We start from the raw sequence: 23952 nt of genomic DNA on the forward strand, positions 1-23952 counted from the left end.
CCAAGGTTTCAAGTTCTGAGCTATTAGATATAAGCATTCAATGTTCTGTTGATTTTGGGTAGCATCAGATGTGCTTTAGCTCCGAAATTTTGTGGAGGGGCTAGAACACATGAGATCTCCAGAACCCACAAATCGTTTGGAGAAATTCCACCTGGATGAGGAGTTATTAAAATAATTAATATTTTTAATGAGTTCCTAAGTCTAAATTTAGGAAAATAAAAATATTAACGTGTATTAATAAAAATATGGGTGAGAAGGTTCTAAGTGACGAGGATCAAGTTGTTTTAATCTTAGCCATTGATTAGACATTAGATCATCTATGTTGATTCATCAACATGAAAAGTATAAGAGGAGGCTTGAGAGTTAGTTGGAGATACACCAAGAGATCAAAGAGTTCGATTTTTCTAGGGCGTGGTTTGCTGAGAAAATCGAGCTAGTGGTCTGAGTTGCAGTGAGAGAGGGGCAGTTCGACAGAGAGACTTTAGTCCAAGGCCGCGAATACATAGCAGAGAGGCAGAGGAGCAACAGGATAGACAACATAGCTCCAGAGAGGGTGACACTGAAGCTGGAGGGGCTGACACAATCCCTTAGATGTAGTGCTGGGGTAGAGAGAGCAGCAGTTTAGCATATCGACTTTTGAGCAGGGAGGCTCACTGGGAGGGTGACACAGCTCCTAGAGGAGGTGACGCAGTTCCAACGCAGAGCTTGGAGCAGCCATCGCTGCCCAACACTGGGAACAACAACTGTCATTTGTGGGGTTTGATCATCCAGTTGCTGGATTGCCAAAATATCTGTCTCCGGATAGAGTTATTTCTGCCAGGTTTATTCTCTATTGGGTGAGCTGGATTTGGCACCCTAGTTGTATTCATAAATCTTCTTAATAATACAAACCCTCTATATGTTGCACCAGTTTTCCCGCATTTGGTTTTTCCAAAAATAACGATGTCCCTTGTGTGGTTGTCTCAGCTTATTTCAGTTCATGATCTATATGTATGTGTAGGTTGCAATAGTGTTTTCATCGTTGTTTAAGTAATCAAATAACTTGTTAAATGTAAAGAACAAGTAGGAGATGATAAACCAGTGATTGCAGTAGGATTTCTGATGTGTAGATTCAGAAATTTTCACATGTTCAACTGTCATTTTGCCCAGATCTGGTCTATTTTCGGCAATGCGCCCAAGTAATCTTTAGATCTACTTCATACAAGCTTAGATCTAGTCCAAGGTTCTTCTGATTTGACATCTTTGGCTCAAGGCGAGTTGATCTAAGTCATTTGCACCTGCATGCAAGAAGTTTCAAGTCAGTTAAGGCTTCATTTGTCTCCAGTCGTCCTCTCTCCCAGCGAACTGTACTGTAGCACCCTCAAGAAGGGTTTGTACTTGCAAATTTGTTCAAGAGCAATAAAGTCTTTTCTGGGGTTTTCTCCCTTGTTGGTTTTCCCAAGGTAATCTTGTGTATTGATGTGTTCGAGTATTTTAACAGTTTATTTCAATTACTTATGCATGTTGATATTAAGATCTAAAGAATTTGAAGTACTCACATTCATCTTCAGCAATTAGATCTAGCAGATCTAACTGAACAACAAGTAGATCTTGCAAATCTGAGTGCAGATCTAAGTGTATAGCAAACAAATCTATCAAATCTGAGTGCAAATCCAAGTGAACAACAAGCAGATCTAGCAAATCTGAGTGTCTAGAAGGTTGAAAACCTCAGTTTTGAGGTGTCCTTGTAAGTTTTTGATCATTTACAATAAGCTGTTTTGAAAAACAGAATTCCATGTGTACTTGAAAAGTTAGTTTCTGTTGTTTATATTTTCAACTATATATGTGATTGCTACAAGTTCAGAATTTTAATTATGTTATTTAAGTAATACAAGTTCTGGGTTATTTGATAATGAAACATAGGACAACAGTGATCTTGAGTTAAGAAAATTTTAACATGGAATCAGAAAAAGGTTTGTAGAGCTCTGACTTGCATCGTTCAGACTCCACATAGATCACAGGCTTATTTTTCCAAATCTACACAAGGTTTATTTACAGGCTGAGTTATGGCTTCCTCCTCCATTGCTATTCAAAAGGAAGACTGATTGGAAGGGTCCTCCAACTTTCGTGTTTGGAAGATGAGGATCACTAACATCCTTCAAGAGCAAGAATTACTCCACTTTATCTTTTCTGAACCAGAGCACCGTATCTCCATTCTTGGGGGTGCTGCTTTTGATAGAAACCTGGCAAAAGCAAGGAGAATTATATTTGATTATGTGAAGGATAATGTCCTTGGGGTAATGACAGTTGCAATGACTCGAAAACAATGTATGGATTCACTTTCTAGTCTGTATGAGAAGTCCGCAACAAGTCAGAAGAGATACTTGAAACATAAACTAAAGTTCCTAACGCTAGAGTCAAAGTGGAAGATGATGATTTGGTGCAGGCCATTTATGATGGCCTTTGTCCTTCTTGGGGAACTTTCCTTTCAAGCGTAAGTGGAAGAGCTGAACAACCTACTTTTGAGAGACTTTGGCATGATTATGTCGAAGAAGAAAGCAAAGTAATGATCAGAGAAGGAACCTCCAAGGAAGAGGTTCATGCACTTGCCACCAGAAGAAGGAAAAAATGAGACCATCCTTCCAAAGGAGTGTTGAAAATAGCAGCATCGGAAGTCATTCTCCATTGGGAGGCCTTAAAGTGCCACCTTGAGGCTAGCCAGGGAAGATTTGGAGAACCAATAAATCTTGTGAGTCACTGCAAAAGTCAAGGCGAAGGTAGAAGCCTTTTGAGCTTTTGACAAGAACCAGGATAAAGGAGCTGTGAAGTATAAAACTTCCGAATAAACAGAATTTAGTAAATATTTATTAACAATTGAATGATGTTTGTTTACAGTGAGGGTCCCTGGCTTATATACTTCCATGGGCACCCTTTTGGGAAAGGGCATGATCTTATGATCGTGCCCTTTTGTCTAATTCAGTGTTGATAATATCGCCGAAATATCGGCGATATTCGCAAATATCGCGATATTTTCGGCGAGCCGAAATATCGCCCCCAAAAAATCGCGATATTTTCCTGTTTTAAAATTCTCGCGCGATTTCCGATATTTCGGCGATATTTTAGAAAATATCGCGAGACGATTGAAAATATCGCCGGTTAGGTTGAAATCGACTCGCGGCCTGTATAAATTGATTTTTGGGTTTTTTGATTCACGTCATTTTGTTTTTGTGAGAGCTGGAGACGGAACGCGGTCGCTGCGAAGGAGGGTTTGGCTGCCAAGAACAGGTATGAATCATGATCTCATCTTCAAAATTTGAATGCCATTAACTTAACAATGTTTAATCAATCCAACATACGTAACTCCAACACAATTAAATCCGATTTTGCACACAACCCATGCAAAAGGCGTAATTCCATACAAACCTTAATCAACTCAACAGTACCACAGGAAGATCCGATTGACATGCAAACTACAATACAACACAAAAACAAATATACTCTGGCCCGCACGTCCATTATCTGTCTGCGTCAGTAGTCTCGATCTATTGCAATTAGAACTTTATGTTTTCCTCAGTTCTTAGTTACGGAACTCACAAATATGTGGCATCGAATACAAAAAGTCTTATGTTTTGATTACAGGGTGGAGAACTATAATTCTATCTCCAAAAATTTGTTTCATCGTCTTCAGGAATCCACGAACGCTTCCCCAAAAGTCTTCCACTGTCTCAAATTATCAACCGCTTCCCCAAAAGTCTTCCCAGCAATTTATTTATTTAGCCAAATAAATATTGAATTACTGATAAATAAAAGACTCCAGTTACCTGCCCTTGGCGAAGCTATTGAATGGCTTTTCTGATATTTGTAGTCTGCAGAAATGTCAATTGGACAGTGGGTTCAATTTCTCATTCGCAAGTTTAATCCGTGAGTGGTATCATGAATCATAAGCGATTCAACCTAAGTGACAAGAGCTTTGGTATTGACTTGGTCATTTGCCGCGAAAAATCTAAAATATATGTTGAATACTATCTTGCAAACAAAACAAATTAACTGTCATTTTCTTAAGAATTTTATATATTAAAAAAACAAGGGTTATATATTACATTTTTTAAAATTTATTTAATCTAGGCTGGGAGCTGTCTCTGAAATTTGAATTATAGATAATAAAAAGTTAAAAACCATTGGCTGTATCAGAAATAAAATTACGCAGCAGAGTTTAAATCAGAGAGGTCAATCACAAATTGCAAAATCTCAGAAATAAAATTTCTTTCCTCCACTGATCTAAGAGATAAGGATGTTGTTTTGTAAAATGATGTGGTTATTAACTTATTTGTAATTTCGTATTACTTATTAAGTTACTAATTCCAATTTTTTTTTGGTGCTGTAGGTTTCCTTTTGAGTTAGCCCACTACAAAATACAAATATGCCAAAAAACTTGGACCCATTTTGGGAGTATGGGATCCCTGATGGTGGGACAAATCGTGCATATCTTGCATGCAAATTGTGTGGGACCAAGATGACAGGTGGGGTTACACGACTGAAATACCATCTTGCTAGACTCACTGGACATGATGTTGGCATTTGTGAAGTTTCTAGTCCGGAGCTTATACAAAAAGCTCTTGAGGCAATTGAAGAAAAGGACAGAAAGAAGGAAGAGGCGGAAAGAAACAAAGCTGAACGTGCAGGTAGATCTTTCGGGATATCTTCTCCTGATTTTGATGTTGAGGGTAGTGGCCCTAGTGGGAGGGGCTCCACAACTGGCACACCATCACATGCTAGCGCTACTGCTAGTGTGAATGCGAGGTCATCATTTTTTGTTCCACGAACAGGAGCTGGAGCACAACCTGGCATAAAATCGTTTGTTAAAAAAAAGGAGAAGCAAGAAGCAGATAGAGTCATGGGGAGGTGTATTTTTTGGAGCAACTTACCTCCCAGCATCACAAAAACCAATCCATTTTGGCAACCAATGTGTGATGCTATTGCTGTTGTGGGCCCAGGGTACAAAAGTGTCACATATGAGGAGTTGCGGGGGCCAATTCTTCAAGCAGAAAAACAGGACATCAACTCTAGATTGGCGGAGTTGAAAAAGACATGGGAAGTCACTGGATGCACAGTGATGTCTGATGGTTGGACAGATAGGAAGGGTAGGACCCTTCTAAATTTCTTGGTACATTGTCCTAAAGGTACCATGTTTATTAAATCGTTGGATGCATCAGAACATATCAAAGATGCAGCAACGATATGTGAGTTGTTAGATGGGTTCATTCGGGATATTGGTGTGCAGAATGTGGTGCAAGTCATAACAGACAATGCAGCTAATTATGTGTCTGCCAGCAGAATTCTTATGGAGAGGCATCCCACATTGTTTTGGACTCCATGTGTAGCGCATTGTCTTGATTTGTTGCTTGAGGATATGGGGAAACTCTCCTTCATCAAGGAGGCAGTTGATATGGCTAGGAGCATCCCCAAGTTTATTTATAACCATGCCTTTGTTCTTAGCCTTATGAGGAGGTTCACTAGAAACAAGGAGTTGCGGCGTCCTGCCATCACACGTTTTGCCACAACCTTTATTACTCTTCAGTCTTTGCTTCGATGTCAGTTCGAGTTGAAGCAAATGTTTGTGTCTGATGATTGGCGTACTTGTAGATACAGCAGGAGACCTGATGGGAGAGGCATTGCAAAAATGGTGTACTCTGAGACATTTTGGCGTGGAGTACAAGAAGCATGTGCAGTTAGCGAACCTATAGTAAAGTTTCTTAGATTGGTGGATGGAGAGAAGCCTGCAATGCCTTATTTGTATGAGGGCATGGATAGGGCCAAGGAGGCCATTCGTTCCTATTATGCAGACAAGGGTTCTGCTGGCCTTAATAGGCAGATGATGTTATGGGATGTGATCGATAGTCGGTGGACAGGGATGCTTCATCGACCCATTCATGCAGCAACACTCTTCCTCAACCCTGCATTTGCATACAAATGCAACTTTGATTTTGATGGCGAGGTGATGGAAGGGCTCCATTCCTGTATTCAGAGGATGGTACCTGATTCTGAGCTTCGTAGCAAAATCAAGTGCGAGGTACAGTGTTATCAGGATTGTGTTGGCCTATTTGGCTTTGATGATGCCATTAAGGAAAGGGCCCTCTTCATGCCACGTAAGTGACAAGTCATCACTCATTAGAAATTAGAAATTTGAATTTAATTATGTTTTAACTTTTAACTTTTAACTTTTTGAATTTTTTATTTCATTATTTTGTTGTAGATATTTGGTGGCGAAGCTATGGTGCAAGGGCACCAAATTTGCAAAAATTGGCTATACGAATCTTGAGTCAAACATGTAGCTCTTCAGGGTGTGAGCGCAATTGGAGTGTATTTGAGAAAATACATGCCAAAAAGCGCAACAGGTATAACTTTGAACTTAAGCCTTCAGTTGAGCAATTACACTTATTGTAATTTTTAATTTTTAATTTATGACCTTCAAGTGTCAAGAGTCAAGAGTCAAGACTCATTACTTTTTTTGACACTCTTACAGGTTGGAGTTCGCACGCCTCAACGATTTGGTGTATGTGCATTACAACATCCGACTTCGAGCGAGGCAAATAGAATCACCAGTGGATCCAGATGCCATTTCCTTAGACAATATTGATGTATTGTCTCCGTGGAGGGTGGAGTCTCAGGAGCCCATATTGGAGGAGTCACCTTCATGGTTAGAGCCAGTGGCAGATGATCCATTAGAGCAGGGGCAGCAAGAGGAGGACTCGGAGTCAGAGGAGCAGCAGCACTTAGAGGAGGAGCAGGAGGAGCAAGAGGAGGACACTGCGGGAGCATCAGCATCAACACCATTTGCTATGGATATAGGAGAGCATAGCTCCATGCCTAGCACTCATTATTTGACATTAGGTGCAGAGGCAGTGTCAGGGCCTTCTACTACTAGGGGCAGGCCTGGAAAACAGCCCATCATGTTTTCCCGTAAAAGGGGGAGAGGGCAGTAGATAGATAGCTGCTAGTTTTATTTGTTATGCTACATGTAACTCATGATGATGAGATACTTTTATTATTATATGTGATGTTATTTTGTATTGGTTCTCCACATTTGAGTCCTTGAATGGACAATTATCAGGGATTAGCACGATTTGGTATCGCCTTTGATATATCATTTCTATTTGACATCATATATATCAGTGTTTTCTTCATATTTATGTGCCAATGTGTTTATTTCATGTTGTTATTGCTTTATATGTTTAAAAATCTGAAAAAAATGAATATATTATGCATTTTTTATGCTTGCCGATATTTGCCGATATTTTGCCGATATTTTCGCCGATATTGCCGATAAGATATTTTCTGGACCCTCGCCGATATTTTCCCGATACCGATATTATCAACACTGGTCTAATTAACCTAAAATTAAATAATTTTTACATAACATTGCCTTCCTCTCGAAAGAATGCTTTGTCCTCAAAGCATATGTAACGACAGATGTTGTTGACAAAATGATTCATTCTCCCAAGAAGGTTCTTCTTCGGGTAAGTCCTTCCATTTGATCAGGTATTCCTTCATTGTACGATGTCGAAGCTTTCTTTCTCTAGTAGATAAAATACCTTTTGGTTCTAGAATGACCCTTCCGTCATCATCCAGGGATGGAAGCGTTGTTTGCGCTGATTGATGGTCGCCTAGTGCCCTTTTAAGGCAGGAGACATGGAAGATGTTGTGAACACGAATTTTCTTTGGAGGGCTTAAACCATACACAACTTGGCTGATCTTTTTGTTGATCTGATAAGGTCTGTAGAAATTTGGAGCCAATTTGTTTTTTCCTTTTTGTTTTAAGTTCAATTGTTTGTATGGTGGGAGCTTGACAAACACCCATTCTCCGACTTCAAACTCTCTTTCAGTTCTGTTTCAGTCTGCTTGTTGCTTCATACGATTCCTCGCATTATTCAAGTTTTCTTTTAGTATTTGGACGATTTTTTGGGTTTCTTCTAGTTGATCTTTAACAGCAGGTAGATTTGTCTGGACAATAGCTAGATCCTTCCATTTTGGGGGCTCATATCCATACAAGGCTTGAAATGGCATCATTTTTGCTGACGTATGATAAGTAGAATTATACCACCATTCAACGAGATGCAACCATTGAGCCCACTTATTTTGTTTTTCTGTAGCGTAGCAACGTAGGTAGGCCTCCAAACATTTATTGACAACCTCTGTTTGTCCATCTATTTGAGGGTGATAAGCGGAACTCATATTTAGGTAGGTTCCTATGTGGTTGAACAACTCTTTCTAGAAATTACCCTTGAATTTGGCATCTCTATCACTCACAATGACTTTCGGAAAACCATGTAATTTAATTTATATATATTTTTGCAAAATATTTCAGCGATTTGTTTAGCTGAGTATGACTTCTTTATTGCCATAAAGTGAGCATATTTGGTGAGTCTGTCGACCACTATGAAAATCTTGTCCTTGCCTTCAGATACGGGTAATCCCTCAATAAATTCCATCAAAATTTCTTTCCATTTCTGATTTGGAATGTTTAAAGGGTGAAGTAATCCCAGTGTCGTAATATTTTCACTTTTATTCCTTTGACATGTGTCACACTTTGCTACATCTTCTGAATATCACGACTCATTCCTTTCCAAAAGAAGGATTGACGTGCATTGTAGTAAGTCGTAAAGAATCCTACATGTCCAGCTGACGGTGAATCATGTGATTCCTTGAGTATCTTAAATTTAAACTTGGAATTTGCATTTAGATAGATTCTTCCCTTGTACCATAGAATATCATTCTTCCATTCAAATTTTGAGTTGTTGGGAAGGTTATCGATTATCGCCATTATTTTTGGATCCTTGACATACTCACTTCGAATCTCGTTAAGCCATTCAGGAACAACAACCGAGATTGCAAGTAGTGTTGGTTCTTCGTCTTTCCTGGATAGGGCATCTACTACTATATTGTCTTTTCCCCTTTTATGTAGTATATCCATGTCAAAGGCGACAATTTTTTCAATCCATTTTTGTTGTTCTTCGGAAAGTGTTTTTTGTTGAAGGAGGTGTTGGAGACTATTATGGTCTGTTTGAATGGAGAACTTACTTCCCAAAAGATATTGCCTCCACTTAGCTAGTGCGTGCATAATAGTGAGCATTTCTTTGTTCTATGTGGACTTGAGGCGTTCTCTTTTATTGAGCTTCCTACTTTCAAAAGCTATTGGATGCCCTTCTGGCATTAACACTGCACCTATACCGAATCCAGAAGCATCACACTCAATGATAAATGGTTTAGAAAAATCTGGTGTTGCCAATATGGGGGTACTAGACATAACTTCCTTTAATTTTTCAAAACACCTTCCTGCTTCCTCATCCCATAGAAATGAATTCTTCTTTAAAAGGTTTGTCAGAGGCGCAGTTATATGTGCAGAGTTTTTAATAAACCTTCGGTAATGTCCTGTCAAACCTAAGAACCCTCTTAGCTTGGATACATTAACAGGTTTTGTCCATTCTTTTATAGCTTTGATTTTATTAGGGTCCACCTTTACGCCTTCATGGGATATAATGTGTCCAAGGTATTCTACTTCTTCCTTTCCGAAGGTGCATTTGGATTTTTTTGCATAAAACTGATGCTCTTTTAGTAGTGTAAGAACTTTATCCAGATGTTGTAAGTGCTCCTTCCAAGTTTTACTGTAAATTAAAATATCGTCAAAGAATACTAATACAAACTTCCTAAGATGTGGACGAAATAATTCGTTCATAGTTGCTTGAAATGTTGCTGGTGCATTGGTTAACCCAAACGACATTACTTTAAATTCATAGTGACCTTCGTGTGTTCGGAATGTCGTTTTTGGTATGTCTTCCAATCTGATTCTGATTTGATAGTAGCCTGACCTTAAGTCCAATTTTGAGAAGTATTTTGCGCCATGTAGCTCATCCAACATTTCGTCGATAAAGGGAATTGGGAACTTGTTTTTAATTGTTATTTTGTTCAATCCTCTATAATCAATGCATAGCTTGAATGAACCATCCTTCTTCCTTACCAATACCACTGGAGCAGCATATAGACTTTTACTTTTCGAGATGATCCCACACTTTAAAAGGTCTTGGATTAATCTCTCAATTTCCGTTTTTTGGTGATGTGGATATCGGTATGGCTTGATGTTGACGGGGTCTGATCTTGCTTTGACTTCTATTGTATGCTCAATTTCCCTGTTAGGAGGCATTTTCATAGGCAGGTCTTGAAATACTTTTTCATGCTTCTGAATTAGATCTTGGATCTCTGGTGACTCTTCACTGATCATATTTGCAGATAAAATTTCTAATTGGTGACATTGTACTACATAAGTGGGTGCTCCTTTTCGAATCATCTTCATCATCTGAGATGATGATACAATTTGATTCTCTGGTGCTTGGAATCTGTGTAATTTATACCTCTTGCCTCCCCATTTAAATCTTATGAATTGTACTTGATGGTTGGCAGCATAAGTGCCTAGAGTTCGTAGCCATTGGATACCTAAGACTACATCTACTCCACCTAATGGTATCGTGAAGAACGGAGACTCTAAATTAAAGTCTTGAATCTGCAATTTGACCTTATGGCATTTCCCTACTTTTTCAATCTTCTTACTGTTAACTACCATCACCTACATGTTTGGTAAAGGAAATGAAAAAATATTGAGTCTCTTTGCCACTGTTGCATCTAAAAAATTGTTTGTGCTACCAGAGTTGATGAGAACCACTACGTTGTTCTTCTTTATGTGTCTTTTTAACTTTAAGGTCTGAGGTTGTGATATACTTGTCATAACTGATAGTGACACTTGCGGAATACTTCCGTCATCTAATTTTGGTGAGAATTCTGGGGCATCTTCTGATTCTTCTATGTCAGAATCTTCACTATTTGAATCATTAGTTGCTTCAAAATTATATAGGTTCTTTGGTTCTTTTCCCGTAACACACCTATGTTTGGGGTCCCACTTCTCACCATAGCGTTTGCATTTGCCTTCTTTTATCCTTTGTATTTCCACATTAGATTTTTCACCTTCACGACGATGTGGTGGAACATATCTTGTATTATTTGAATCCACAGACTGGGGCACTCTTTGTCTTGAATATACTTTTTCCGGTTTTGACCACAGTATTTGTTCAAATTTCTTTTCAGTTTTTGCTTTTCGTCTTGCTACTTCTATTGTCTTAATGTCATGAAGGTCAAGTTCTACTTGTAAATGAGTTTTAAGTCCGGAGATGTATGATTGAACTAGACGAGACTCTGATAACCCAGGTACTCGTGTCACTAAGGTTTCCCATTCTTGAGTGTACTCATCCACACTTCCTTTTTGTCGTAATTTGATGAGTGATGAAAAAAACTCTTCTTCCCTTACACCTTGGAATCTTTTAAAGAATGCATCTTTAAATTTCCTCCAACTAATGGCGATTGTCGTCTTCTTCCACCACATATACCAATTATATGCTTCTCCTTCCATTTTCATGGATGCGTGCCTAAGCCTTTCGTCATCATCGTTGATGTCATAAATCTCGAAGTATTCTTCTGCTTTATTTATCCATGCAACACTGTATTTTTCGTTTCCATCGAATTTAGGCATCTCGACTTTTGCCCTTCGCTGATATGTCGCTAATGGTTGAGCGAAAAAAGGATGTTGATTGGTAAATGTATCCCAGAGTTGCTTATTTGAAAAAATCGCATTACTATTTTCTTGGTGGGGCGTTGCTGATTTTTTTGGAGATTCAGCTTTTTGAGAATCTGTTGATTTTGTTGAGTCTGATGAATTGTGCTCTAGATTTTCTCCATCTTCTTGGAGTAGTTGTTCGGGTGTAATATCATGCTTTCTACACAAGTGGTTCAGCAATGCCAAGGTCTGTTTTTGATTTATTTCAGTTTGGCTATGGTTCTGCCCCATCTGTAGTTCTATTCGATTTGTTGTGTCTTGAAGCCTCTTAATATCGTCAGCGTGCCCATTAAACTTATTCTGGAAATCAGCTAATTTTTTATTGACATCATCGGCGTGGCTAGTAACCTTATTCTCCACTTCAATCAATCTTTTATTGAAATCGGCCATTGACATTGTCGACATTGAACGAGTTTGTGGGGGTGTATATTTATCTGCCAGCTTAATTTTTTTTAAATAATTAAATTAAATTAATTATATATTGAAATTGTTTTATAACATAAAGTTTTTTTTTTTAATAAATTATATAAACTATATAGTAGTCGTATAATATACGGTTGACCCGAATCGAATCAGTGTCACTGTGGTCACGCTGCTCCACGACGAGGAGAAGGGACCCTTCAGACGCGTTGACAACGTTTCTCTTTTTTTTCTTTATGTAGGCAGTGGACGGATGGACGAGATAGTTGACAGGAGGGAAAAGCTCGATGGGGAATGGACGGACAGTGCGCGGGAGGAGTGATGGGGGTTTGTGACGGAAAACACAGCGAAGGACACCGTGACCTGTTTGCGTTGGGGTGGATTGAGTTAGAACACAGGTGACAAGGGTTTGGATAATGGCGGGGATAGCACGGGTGGGAAAACAGTGGGAGTGTGGTTAGTGGGGACGGCAGACGGTGGGCGCTAAGGTGGAGAGGGACGGTGGAATGCAGCGAGGGACAACGGATTTTACGAGCAGCGTATATAGTTGAGGTAGTTAGCGCAGCAGTGGCTTTGATACCAGATGAAGTATAAAACTTCTGAATAAACAGAATTAATTAACAATTGAATGATGTTTGTTTACAGTGAGGGTCCCTAGCTTATATACTGCCATGGGCACCCTTTTGGGAAAGGGCATGATCTTATGATCGTGCCCTTTCGTCTAATTAACCTAAAATTAAATAATTAGCCTAAAATTAAATAATTTTTACATAACAAGCTACTAGTGGATGCTTAGTGAGCCATGTGCTAAATCCTGTTGAGAATTTAATAGGGCAGTAAGTAGGTTAATTCTCTTAACTTGATAACTGTTTGTGTTACCCTTTTACTTATTTTCTTTGTTTCTTATCATTACAGTGTGCGATACATCAAACAACTACCAAAAAAATAAGAACAGTGACACAGTATGTAGGCTGCAAGCTAGGGCCAAAGCCCCTCGTCTTGAGGGGAAAACCCTTAAATCTCTTCTGTTCTTATAGATTCTAAAATTGACGAATACCATGACCTAGTGACTCAGACAAATACCCTCTAAGATCAAGATCAACTCAGCCTCCTGTTGTAGTGACTTCAACCTCCCACTGTAGATCCGAAATTTTGGTTCACGGCAACTGTTGTTGCTTCTCTTGGAGACTTTGATCTCCCTTGAATAACCTTCTTTTCCCTTCGCTTGCTTTTCCTTGTGTCTTAGGCTAATGAGACACCCTAAGAGACCTTCACTTGCCTTTCCTTTTCTTCTTCTTCCAAGATCGAACCAAAAGATAGTCCCAACACCCAGCGCATAAACCCTAACTTCGACCTTCTCAAGAGAGAGAGATCTAGCCCAAGCACTTCGACTTCTTCGAATTCCTCTTCTTCGCATAGAATGAGATAAGTAAATGTATCTAATGGAGGATGAGTTCCTCTCTATATATAGGCTCTTCCAAGGTGTAGACATGGCTCTTCATGTAGGCCGACTTGACAACTCCTTAGGCCGACCTGATCTTGGAGGCATTTCGACACTTTAAAGACAAAATAATTTTTTTCTTTACAAGATACAATGTGCCCATAGGGTCTTCAAAATATGACAATGACTCTTTAACCTAGGACAAAGTTACAAACCCTACAAGCACTCAATGGGTGCTTGACCTATAAAATAAAAGAACGTGAGCATGAAACCCATGCTTCAATAATAATTTATTTTCATTTTATTATTTACAAAAATACATTTCATACTTATTTAGACCGAACCTAGTTACACATTCTTCGACACTCCCTCTTAACTAGGGAGGTATTCATAAGAGGTACATGGTCATTCTCAAATCTGAATCTAAAGAGATCTCATAAAAAGAGTCGGATTGGTAACCCATCCGTTTAGCATCATAATCATCAACATTGTTACACAGCAAGGCCTTGACTAACAACTCGATCCACATGATCAGAGCAAAATGTTGGCGAGATCAATGATCCATAGACACTAAAATCATTGTCTCTCAAGGTCCATACTCTACTCGGGTGTTCACAGAGTATGACCTTCCATTGGACTATTCTTCTATTGGGTAGCTAATCCTCAAAGAATATCGGTCCACAACTACTCTTGTCCTGAATGCCCTACCACATTCTCAAAGAATATCGAATTCCAGATGATTACCCAATCCTCTATTCTTTCTTCCCAAGTGAAGACAAGAATGTAGTGTCTATCTCTCCCTCTCAATTAGGGAGGAGATATCAACCAAACCAAGCCTAAGTCACATGACACAAAGACACGAGACATAGAGGACACATAAATACGAGTATTCAATATGAAACACAGCGACCTGGAAACAAGACACGGGGGACACGTTTTATGTATCTATCTATATATATATATATATATCGAAATATAGTTTTTTATCCATATTAAATTGCAGGTTGCAGCTTATCTAATCAAATTAAAATATAATTACTTCTCAAAGTTCATAGTTCACTTAAAAAAAATAAATAGAATCAAAATTTACTATTTAGAAATTAGAATGTGATATGCTTGGTCTTGATTCTTGAATATTCAATGTTCATTGTTCATGTACAACTTACAAGCACATAAGAAACTACTAAGTACTTACTACTAACTATAAATTTAGAACTTAGATATTAAAACCATAAAATGCAGATTTTCCATTAAGTCATCAAAATCAAAATGTATTACTGTTCAGTGTTTACATAGATAGTAGATAGTAATTTCTCAGAAGTTATTAAGTAATGGAGGGTTAGGAACAGTTCTGAGTTTGCAGATTTCAGAAATGGGGCAAGCCGCAACATAAATAACTTAGAAACGGTAAACCCCATCAATCATATATAATGATTAATCAAATAATATATAAAATGTGAAGTTTGAACACGGGTTTACGGGCCGAATGGTTTTCTTGAATGCTGAAGCCTGAACATTGCACAACATAATCGGCTCCACACTCTACTCCAAACTCAGTTCAAACAACAGCTCGCTGCTCCACACGACAGCTCCACACACGCAACAATTCCACACGACAGCTCCACATGATAGCACACGACGAAAAGAACTCGGAAAAATCCATTGCGTGGGCTTTAAACTACACGGTTTAGTGGGGTACGTATTCAATCGGAGGAAAAACGTTAGGGCAACGTTTTCGATCAACGGAATACGCGTTTTCCAAATGAAGGACATGACGAAAACTGGCAAATACGATTTACGTTTTACAGGACACGATGAAAAACGTTTTCGACACGTTTTAGGGCCGTTTTCGTGTCTGACACGTTAAATACGGGACACGGGACCTTGGAGGACGTGTCCTGTGACTTAGAACCAAGCTTTTTCTTGTCTTGCCAGTCCGTCACACCCGTTCTGCTCAACTTCAGGAGTGCTGCTCTCTAACACCGCTGCAACGCCTTCTGTCCGGTGTACTTGGGCTGATCCAATCTGCTCCTCTGGGCTGGCCAATACTCGAGCTCCAATTTGCCAGGCTAGCAGCAACTTTCGTCCATCAAAGTGCTGCACTTTGGCACCGTCCTTCACCCAACCTTCAGCTGCTCTTTGTCCTTCAAGATAGCTTGTCAAGGGCTCCTTTGGGTGGTCAACTTGCTGCCCTCCAACCAGCTCTATGACTCCCAGTCTACCACTGTTGGATCTGCACCTAAGAGGATAATTGCACCCAACAATATGTTTTCTACTTGGCTCCAACAGTCACCAACAAATCTGATCCAATTCTGGTCATAAACTGTGACCCAATACCTCCTCCAACGCTGCTGTACTGCTGCACGCTGCACCTCTGGTTCGGGCACACTTTCCAGCCCTGCACCCTTCAAACAGTCAGAGACCAGCCTTCTAGAAAACTGCGGATCACCTAGAAGACTCTCCACGCCTACGCTGCCCCAAATCTGAGCTTATCTCTTGAACACAGCCCTTTGAGATAGCCGAGCTGCTGGCTATGGCTTGCGACCTAGCACAGCAGTTGCTGGAGCTTTCGGTCTCCCTCCAAACATTCACCAACAGCCCTCAAAACAGCAGTCCTTTGCTCCTTTCAATTGCGGCCTTCTCTGCCCTGCAAACACACACAAGACAGCCCTTAAACATGCCCTTAGACAGCCCTAAAACCACCTTGCTGTCACCTACAGCAAACGGCCTCCACCACAGGAATACACACACTGCCTTCAGGCTTCTCCATGCTGTCTTGGGCTCCCTTTTGCTGCGGCTTAGGCTTCTGCAATCCCTCATCACATCCGCACTTGAAACAGCCCTAAACAGATCTGTCTAACCCTTAAACCTTCCTCGTAAACATGCTGTCCATACAGCCCTTCCACGCTGTCTAGGGCAGACTCCTAGACACTGTTCCAAGCCTCCTTTTCCACGCAGATTTCAGAGCCCTTCTTGAGATGTATTGCTCACACTTGGATGCCAAAATAGCCTTCCATTCAACCTCCTTTTATACTAAAAGGAGCCCCCACGCAATCATATTGAACTGACATGTCTTTTGAATTTCTCACGTCGGTCTGTCTGATAATCTCATGTCGGCCTACATGAAGAAATTCAAAATTCATGTCAACTTCAAAAATTAATATCTCTCAAACGACAACTCGGATTCGGACAATTTTCAATGCATTGGAATCGTCTTTCCGAGCACTATCATCCTCATCCATCACATGCCGTGTAACCATCATGGTTTTGCCCCAAAAACATGATTGGTGCACAAACCCCTTTCATGGGTTCCGAGCCCACATGCTGCCCTTGTGGCACTTTGTCCGCCAACCCCTAAACCCCTGGGGCTTGGAGTACCTCCCAATCTACAAAATTCAACACTCCCTCTTAGCGAGGGAGGTGCCTCTGTGTCTCGAAAGTACTTCATCTTCATCATCACTGCGCGCAACACTTGCCCAGCTCGTATTACTCACAATAGTAGCAATCCCAAAAGCATGAACAATGCCTCCCTCGGAAGTGTCACTGTCGCTCAAAGCCTCCTGCTTCTTTTTCTTTTCCTACAATGCTTTCCATTCCTTCCATGGTTCTTTCGTGCCAAATGTGGAAGCACCCTTGCTACCCACTGACCATGCACTCTTCTTGGGTTTAGTTTCTCCCTCTGAGTCTGCAAACTCCCTCTCAAACTTGACTCCCTCTGAGCCTCTGGATCATGGACTTTCTCGGAAAAGTGTACCTTCTTCTCAAGAACCTGCACTTGCTCTTGCTCCTTTATATGATCCTTAGGTTTGCCTGTCAACTTGTAGAGACCATTCTCCCTGACTCCAAGCACAATCCTATGGGACTTAGAGCCTCTAGTCTTGAGTCTTGTCTTCCCCTCTTGGAACAAGACCTCAAAACCCTTCCTCTCCATCATCGAGATGAAAATCACATTATACTTGAGTCCTAGTACAAACAGTACATCTTGGACCAGCAACATACGCCCTATCTCCAACCTGAATGGCACCACACCCAATCCTCAGATCTCCAACTGACTCTTGTCACCCAACACCATGTGAAACTTCGAGTCCCATTCAACTAGAGTCTCAAAAACATCTTGTGACCCTGTCATATGCTTCGTCCCACCACTGCCCACGTACCATCCATCTTCTTTGATAGTACTTTCTCAGAAATGAGAAATTAGTGAAAGGGCATCCTCTTCTTCTTCCATCTTTGCTTGATGGGCAATAAGGGAGGCATGCTTTCCTTTTTTCTTCTCATCATCTTGTTTCTTCTTTGGACATTTTGATACATAATGACCCATCTCGCCACAGTGAAAACACTTGATTTTACTCAAGTCCTTCTGCTTACCCTTCATTTTTGCTGAAAGTGCCACGTCCTCATCTACCTTCTTGGAAGGATGAAGATCCTCGTCTTGCAACTCTTCTTGAATGAAGTCATCCCATAGTCTATTCCAGTCTGGCAGCTTCTCCCTGGCAATGATTCCTTTGATGAAGGGTTTCCATTCCTCGGTGAACCCTTTCAAGGCAATCCTTACCATCTCTGCATTTGAAACTTTGACCTCGACAACAACAAGCTCATCTCGAACCTAAGATATCCTTGTTAGATACGAAGTCGTTCCTTCACCCTTTATCATCTTGGTGGATTTCAACTTATCCTCCAATACCAGCACCCGATTCTCGTTCTTGTTCTGGAACAAATTCTAAAGAGCCATCCACATCTCGTGTGCATTGTTCTTCTCGGACACATGAGGTATCAAGGGATCCTTCACACCATCAAGGATGATCAACCTTGCTTTCGTATCCAAGTCTTCCCATATTTCTAGCTCCTTAGGGTCAGATGGCTTCTTGATCTCTTTCTTGGCAAAATCCCAGATCCTGTTGACCTGCAAGACCAACTTGATCCTTTCTTTCCAAGTAGTGTAGTTGGACAACCCTTCCAACCTATCTTCATACTGGAGACCAACCTGCAACTTTGACATTGTAGTGACTCCTTCACTCACAATGTGACCAACTCCCTCTCACGCTGTACTTCGCTGTGCAAACTCTGATTTACTAGCTTTCAAAGTAGCTCAAATACGCTTTGATACCATGTTGAAATTCTGTGACCTTGGGTCTAGGTTAGAGTCTTAAATCACTGACGCTACCAAACCAAGAGTCTCAACCATAAACTACTTTGCACAATGGAAAATTCTAAAGCAGTAAATCATACATGCACAATATACATAGTTTTTAAACAAAATTGTACAATCACCAATCTTCATTATATTAATCCAAACTGATAAATACAACAGTCTATGGTCACAAGATACAATCACAAACTTGCCTTTGTGCTTCTATGTCGTATCTTGTCCTGCCGGTCTGTCGCACCCATTCTACTCAACTTTAGGAGGGCTGCCCTCTAACACTGCTGCACGTCCTTCTGCACGATGTACTTGGGCTGATCCAATCTGCTCCTTTGGGTTGGCCAATACCCGAGCTCCAATCTGACAGGCTAGCAGCAACTTTCGTCCATCAAAGTGCTGCACTTTGGCACCGTTCTTCACCCAACCTTCAGCTGCCCTTTGTCCTTCAAGATAGCCTGTCAAGGGTTCCTTTGGGTGGTCAACTTGCTGCCCTCCAACTAGCTCTATGACTGCCAATCTGCCATTGTTGGATTTGCACCTAAGAGGATAATTACACCCCACAATATGTCTTCTACTTGGCTCCAACAGTCAACAACAAATCTGACTTGGGATCCATGGGGTGTTGTCTACTGTTGTGGAGTCCCACAGTTCTCAACACACGCCTTGCATGTGGCAATGGTGGGTAACAATACCTACAGAGGCAGAAAGCTTTAATCCATCTTAGTCCCACCTGGATAGATTACCCTGGTCAAGAATCTAGTCTGTGGCACCTTGTGTACTGAAGTTCTTCGTAGTTCTTGTGTTTTGAGATCTTCCTTGTACTTTTATATACATGTGTAAATTATGAATACCTCCCTAGTTAAGAGGGAGTGTTGAAGAATGTAACTAGGTTCGGTTTTCATATTTATATTTGAGTCAAAGAATGAAAAATAATTTTTTATTATTATTACAATGACTTATTAAAGCATGGGTTTCATGCTTGGGTCATCATTTTATAGGTCAAAGTCCCCATTGTGGACTTCTAGGTTTTATACTGAGTCAATAGAGTCATTGTCCATTTAATGAGACCCTTCTTGGACTTTTGTATCATGTAAAAGGAATTATTATTGAGTCAAAAATATATTTTGTCACCTCCACACCAAGTTGGCCCTAACCTGATGAAGTCAGCCTACAAGAGGACAATTCGACCCACAGAAGAAGCTATATATACAAGAGCAGTTCGATCTATTTGGACACCAACTTAACAAGTTTGATACACATCAAGGAAGTGCAGAAAAAGTGCGAAGTTCAAAGGGGAAGAAAGAAGTACAAGTCGAAGTTTTTGGGTTATCTCTCTCTCTCTCTTTTATGCAAAGTTATTCGGCTATTTGCTGGATAGAAATTCTGTTGTTGGTAGGGTCGAAATTCTGAAAGTGCTGGGTCGAAGATTGTGCTGTTGGGAGGTCAAAATTCTGGATTTGATGGGTCTAAGCACTATTGCTGCAAGGTCAAAGATCTAAATCAAAGTTGCTGGAAGGAAGGGCTAACTTGGTGGTTGGAGGTGGTCTGTGTCTAGGTTGAAGAGTCTTGGATTATCTCAACTACTGAAGGAAGAAGTTTGACTAGGTTTTCCCCTAGATAGGGGTTTTTCCCTGGCAGAGTACCTACATCTTTTGTCTATTGTTCTTGTGATCTTCATACACATAATTTGGTAATTGCTTGATGAAAGATAATAGAATAAACATATAAAAGAAGCTAACATAATTCACAAGTGATTATCAAGGAAGAGAAATCTATTCCTAATTCTACTAGCATTGATTTCTCAACACTTCCTATTTACACTTCTTTTGTCCTCTTGCAACTGCAGATCGAAATTGCTTGGATAAATGTCCAAATGAGGCTGAGTAGCTGCCTATTTATAGCTGTTTCTTGCTCTTGTTTGAGGCCGACTTTGTGGAGGAGGAGGCCTAATTGAGTTATTTTACATCAAAATAAATTTCTTTCTTGATAGATAAAGCCCAAGAATGGTCTATTACATAATGACAAATACTAGGACTCAAGACATAAACCCTAGAAGCCTACAATTGAGGCCTTGACCTAAACATTAAATAATAAAGCATGAAACACATGCTTAATAAATAATTTTTTCTTTTATAATATATTTTTTGTTTGACAAATACAATTATGAAGACCGACACTAGTTACATTCTTCAACATTTTTGTTCTGATTTTTCAATATATAATGCAATGATGATGTTAATTAATTTTATTTAATAATATAATTGTATGGTATTTCCTTGCATACAGCCTTCCTGATTGGTTTTAGAAGTGACGACTGATGAATATACTGGGTATGCTTCTGTATTTTTGCCAGTGGGTGATGTATTGTGTTTTCCTTGGAGTGATGATTGATTAATAAACTAGAATTGTTCATGTAATTTCCCTACGCGGTGGGTGTTGTGTTTTCTAGAGATGGATATTTGTACCTCTAGACCTGGAATAGGGCTAAGGAAAAGCTAAGATTTAGTTTTTAAGGTCGATAACCTCTCTGAAACATTTTTCCAAACAACAAATATGTAGATTTTTTGTTTGAGTTCTTAATATTCCCTTCAAAAAGGCTAGGAAATTATCAAAAGGACTATATATATATATATATATATAGCTTTTAAATGTCAGTGGATAATCCTGTGAAATAGACATATTTATATTCTTATATAATCTTTGTTTTGATTTTAAGATCATGGTGACTGGTGAGCTACAATGCTTCAACCTAAATTCTTTCTGTTTATAATTCCTTTGACTTTCTTTCCTTGCAACCCTATTTTTTATTTTGTATTCTGTTTCCAGATATTTAATGTTTAAAGTGTTTTAAGAAAATGCCAAGTCTTCGGCAGTTCATTTGATATATTTATAGTTTCTTGTGGTATCTAGGCATCCTTAAACTATAACTCGGTTTCTATACCATATTTGGGTGAGCTAGACACAATTATTACTAAAAGCCTAGCATATAAACAGTGGCACTTTGTTATTTACTTCAACTCAGGTATTTCATGGTTTATTTGTAACTTGTTTCAGGCAAAAGAGATTGCGGAGGAGAAAATAAAAGATATGTCAACCAACCTGCAAGTACTAACTGAGCAGCTAGTATCTGAAAAGTGTGCCCGCCGTTCTGCAGTTACTCTGGTTAGAAGGGCTTGCCGAGAGAACATAGCTATTAAGCGAGCAATGGAGTCAGTTGGGTGCAAAGTTAATTTCTCTAGTTCACATGACTGTATTACAGATATGGCAAGCTCAGAAGAAATAGAACAGAAAATAATGGCCATGTCACTGAAGGAATCAATGAAGAAAAATGTAGATGAACTTAAACAGGAAGGTTCAAATGATATGTCTGTATCTATTTCCATTTCTGCGGACAGTGACCTCTCTGCAAATTTATTCCGGAAAAGTTGTGATAGTGTTTGCCCATTTCGGACTGGAGAAAGTTGTAAATGGCCAGATACAGTGTGTGCACAGATGGGCAGTCAATTTACAGGATTGCGAGCAAACTATGATGCACTTGATCAGCTTTCGATATATGATTGTTACTTCAAATCAGACAGACAGGATCCATGAAGATCCATATCATTCTCATATGCGGCAAGCCTCTACCTACTCTTCTCTGATTCCATCTGCCTTAGGTATAAAATCCTGATGTATGCAATAGCATGTGCTGAATGTTTCTGCATTCAGGAACAATGATCAAAAGTTGTGGATTTGCATTCTTGCCCCTATTTATTCATGATGTGATCATTGGCTTTTATGCATTGTAAGTTACCCTGAATATAACTTTATAAGTGAAATATAAGTCTCTACATGCTGCGAAACCATAAAATTCTCTACAATGTGTAAATTTTTTATTCGTTACATCAATTTTGCAATTGGAAATGACATGTATTTTTTTCTAAGGTAAACCACACGGGGAAACCCAACTGTTATATTATCTTACCTAGTGTAATGCAATTTAAACTAAAACATTTCTGGCTATATTATATTACCTAGTATAATGTAATTTAAACTAAAACATTTCTGGCTATATTATATTACCTAGTATAATGCAATTTAAACTAAAACATTTCTGGCTAGTATATTCTTTTAGGATGACAAATATATGGCTGATTGCTATCAGTTCTGAGTATACTTTAATCAAATAATTTGGACTCTCTTAAATAAATGATTTCTATTTTTCCTTACCCAGCTAGAAAACAATTGCTGGCCTATCTAACACCAATTCCCATAGAAATTGACACTGTGAATTACCCCATTACCCTTAAAAGATAACTTATCATTTAATGGAAAGCATTGGATTCAAAAAGGGGAAGGAAGAATGCTCAATGCCTAAGGATTTTTTGAAATGGTTGGGAACTAACCACTCGGTACAGTGGAAAACTTGAATGAAGAATGTAGTCATGATGTTGTCAAAGTTTGACACAACCGCTTGGCAATGGGGAAAATATTGCCTATATAACTTATACGAGGAGTGTGTGTAAAAATGAAAATGGCAATGTTTTTAGGATAAAATATATTATTTGGTATAGCATTTTCTATATTAATGTAAATTCATATTTTAGTTTTTAAACAGTTATAAAAAACATCAGCAAATATCTAATGGTGATGAGTCAACATGCGTTAGCAGTCAGTGATGCTGTTCCCACTTCTGGTTGACAATTGAGATACTTGAAGCCTTGTGCTAGTGATCCATAAATTGGGAAAGGAAGATGGATATTTTTGGAGCAAAAACTATCAACTGCTTGAAACATTTAATTTCTTTCTTGATCAATTAGAATGTGATGTATTGCCATTCGATGCTTGTGAGACTACGTGTTTGATCTTGAGATGCTTTCCGAACAAGATTAGATCAACACTCACCAACATGACGTGCCATATAGGATTGTACGGTCTGTGCCCCATATTGGATAAGTGGTGAGCAATGCCTAATTCCTAAATCAGATTCATGATATGACAATTATTACAATTATTGATGGAGTTGAGTGCCATATACAAATAAGGGTGAGTGGTTCCTGTCTCCCTCTCTCAAACAAGAGGGTTATTTATCATTCTCCACGATGATTGATTATTCCCCATATCCCAGCAGGGTGAGCATAAATGGATAGATTATTCAATTGTCAAGTGTCAATTATTTCCACAGGGTAGAGAAAGACATTGCTTGTATTTGGCAACACATTTGTGAGATTGTGATGATATGCAAGCTAATTGAGTATAAACAACCATTTTTATTCAGTGCCTATAAAAAGAAGTAGAAGACTTCATTGGTTTAAGTGAATCAAGCTAAGC

The 23952-nt window shown here is 39.3% G+C and overlaps 1 protein-coding gene across 1 annotated transcript in view; it reads left to right on the top strand.

The window, feature by feature from the left end:
- The window catches only part of MTM1 (Myotubularin-like phosphatases II superfamily), a 354976-nt gene extending 332452 nt beyond the window's left edge, over positions 1-22524 (top strand). Inside the window, exon 19 of the mRNA XM_089383937.1 lies at positions 21697-22524. Within this exon, the coding sequence (XP_089240063.1) occupies positions 21697-22233 (537 nt within the window). The 3' untranslated portion in view covers positions 22234-22524. The remainder of the gene's footprint in view (positions 1-21696) is intronic.
- Positions 22525-23952: the final 1428 nt, after the last annotated feature.

Source organism: Pinus tabuliformis, chromosome Q (assembly GCF_031772625.1).
Source record: "Pinus tabuliformis cultivar Carrire ecotype Pingquan chromosome Q, CPIR1, whole genome shotgun sequence".
Classification (NCBI taxonomy): domain Eukaryota; kingdom Viridiplantae; phylum Streptophyta; class Pinopsida; order Pinales; family Pinaceae; genus Pinus; species Pinus tabuliformis.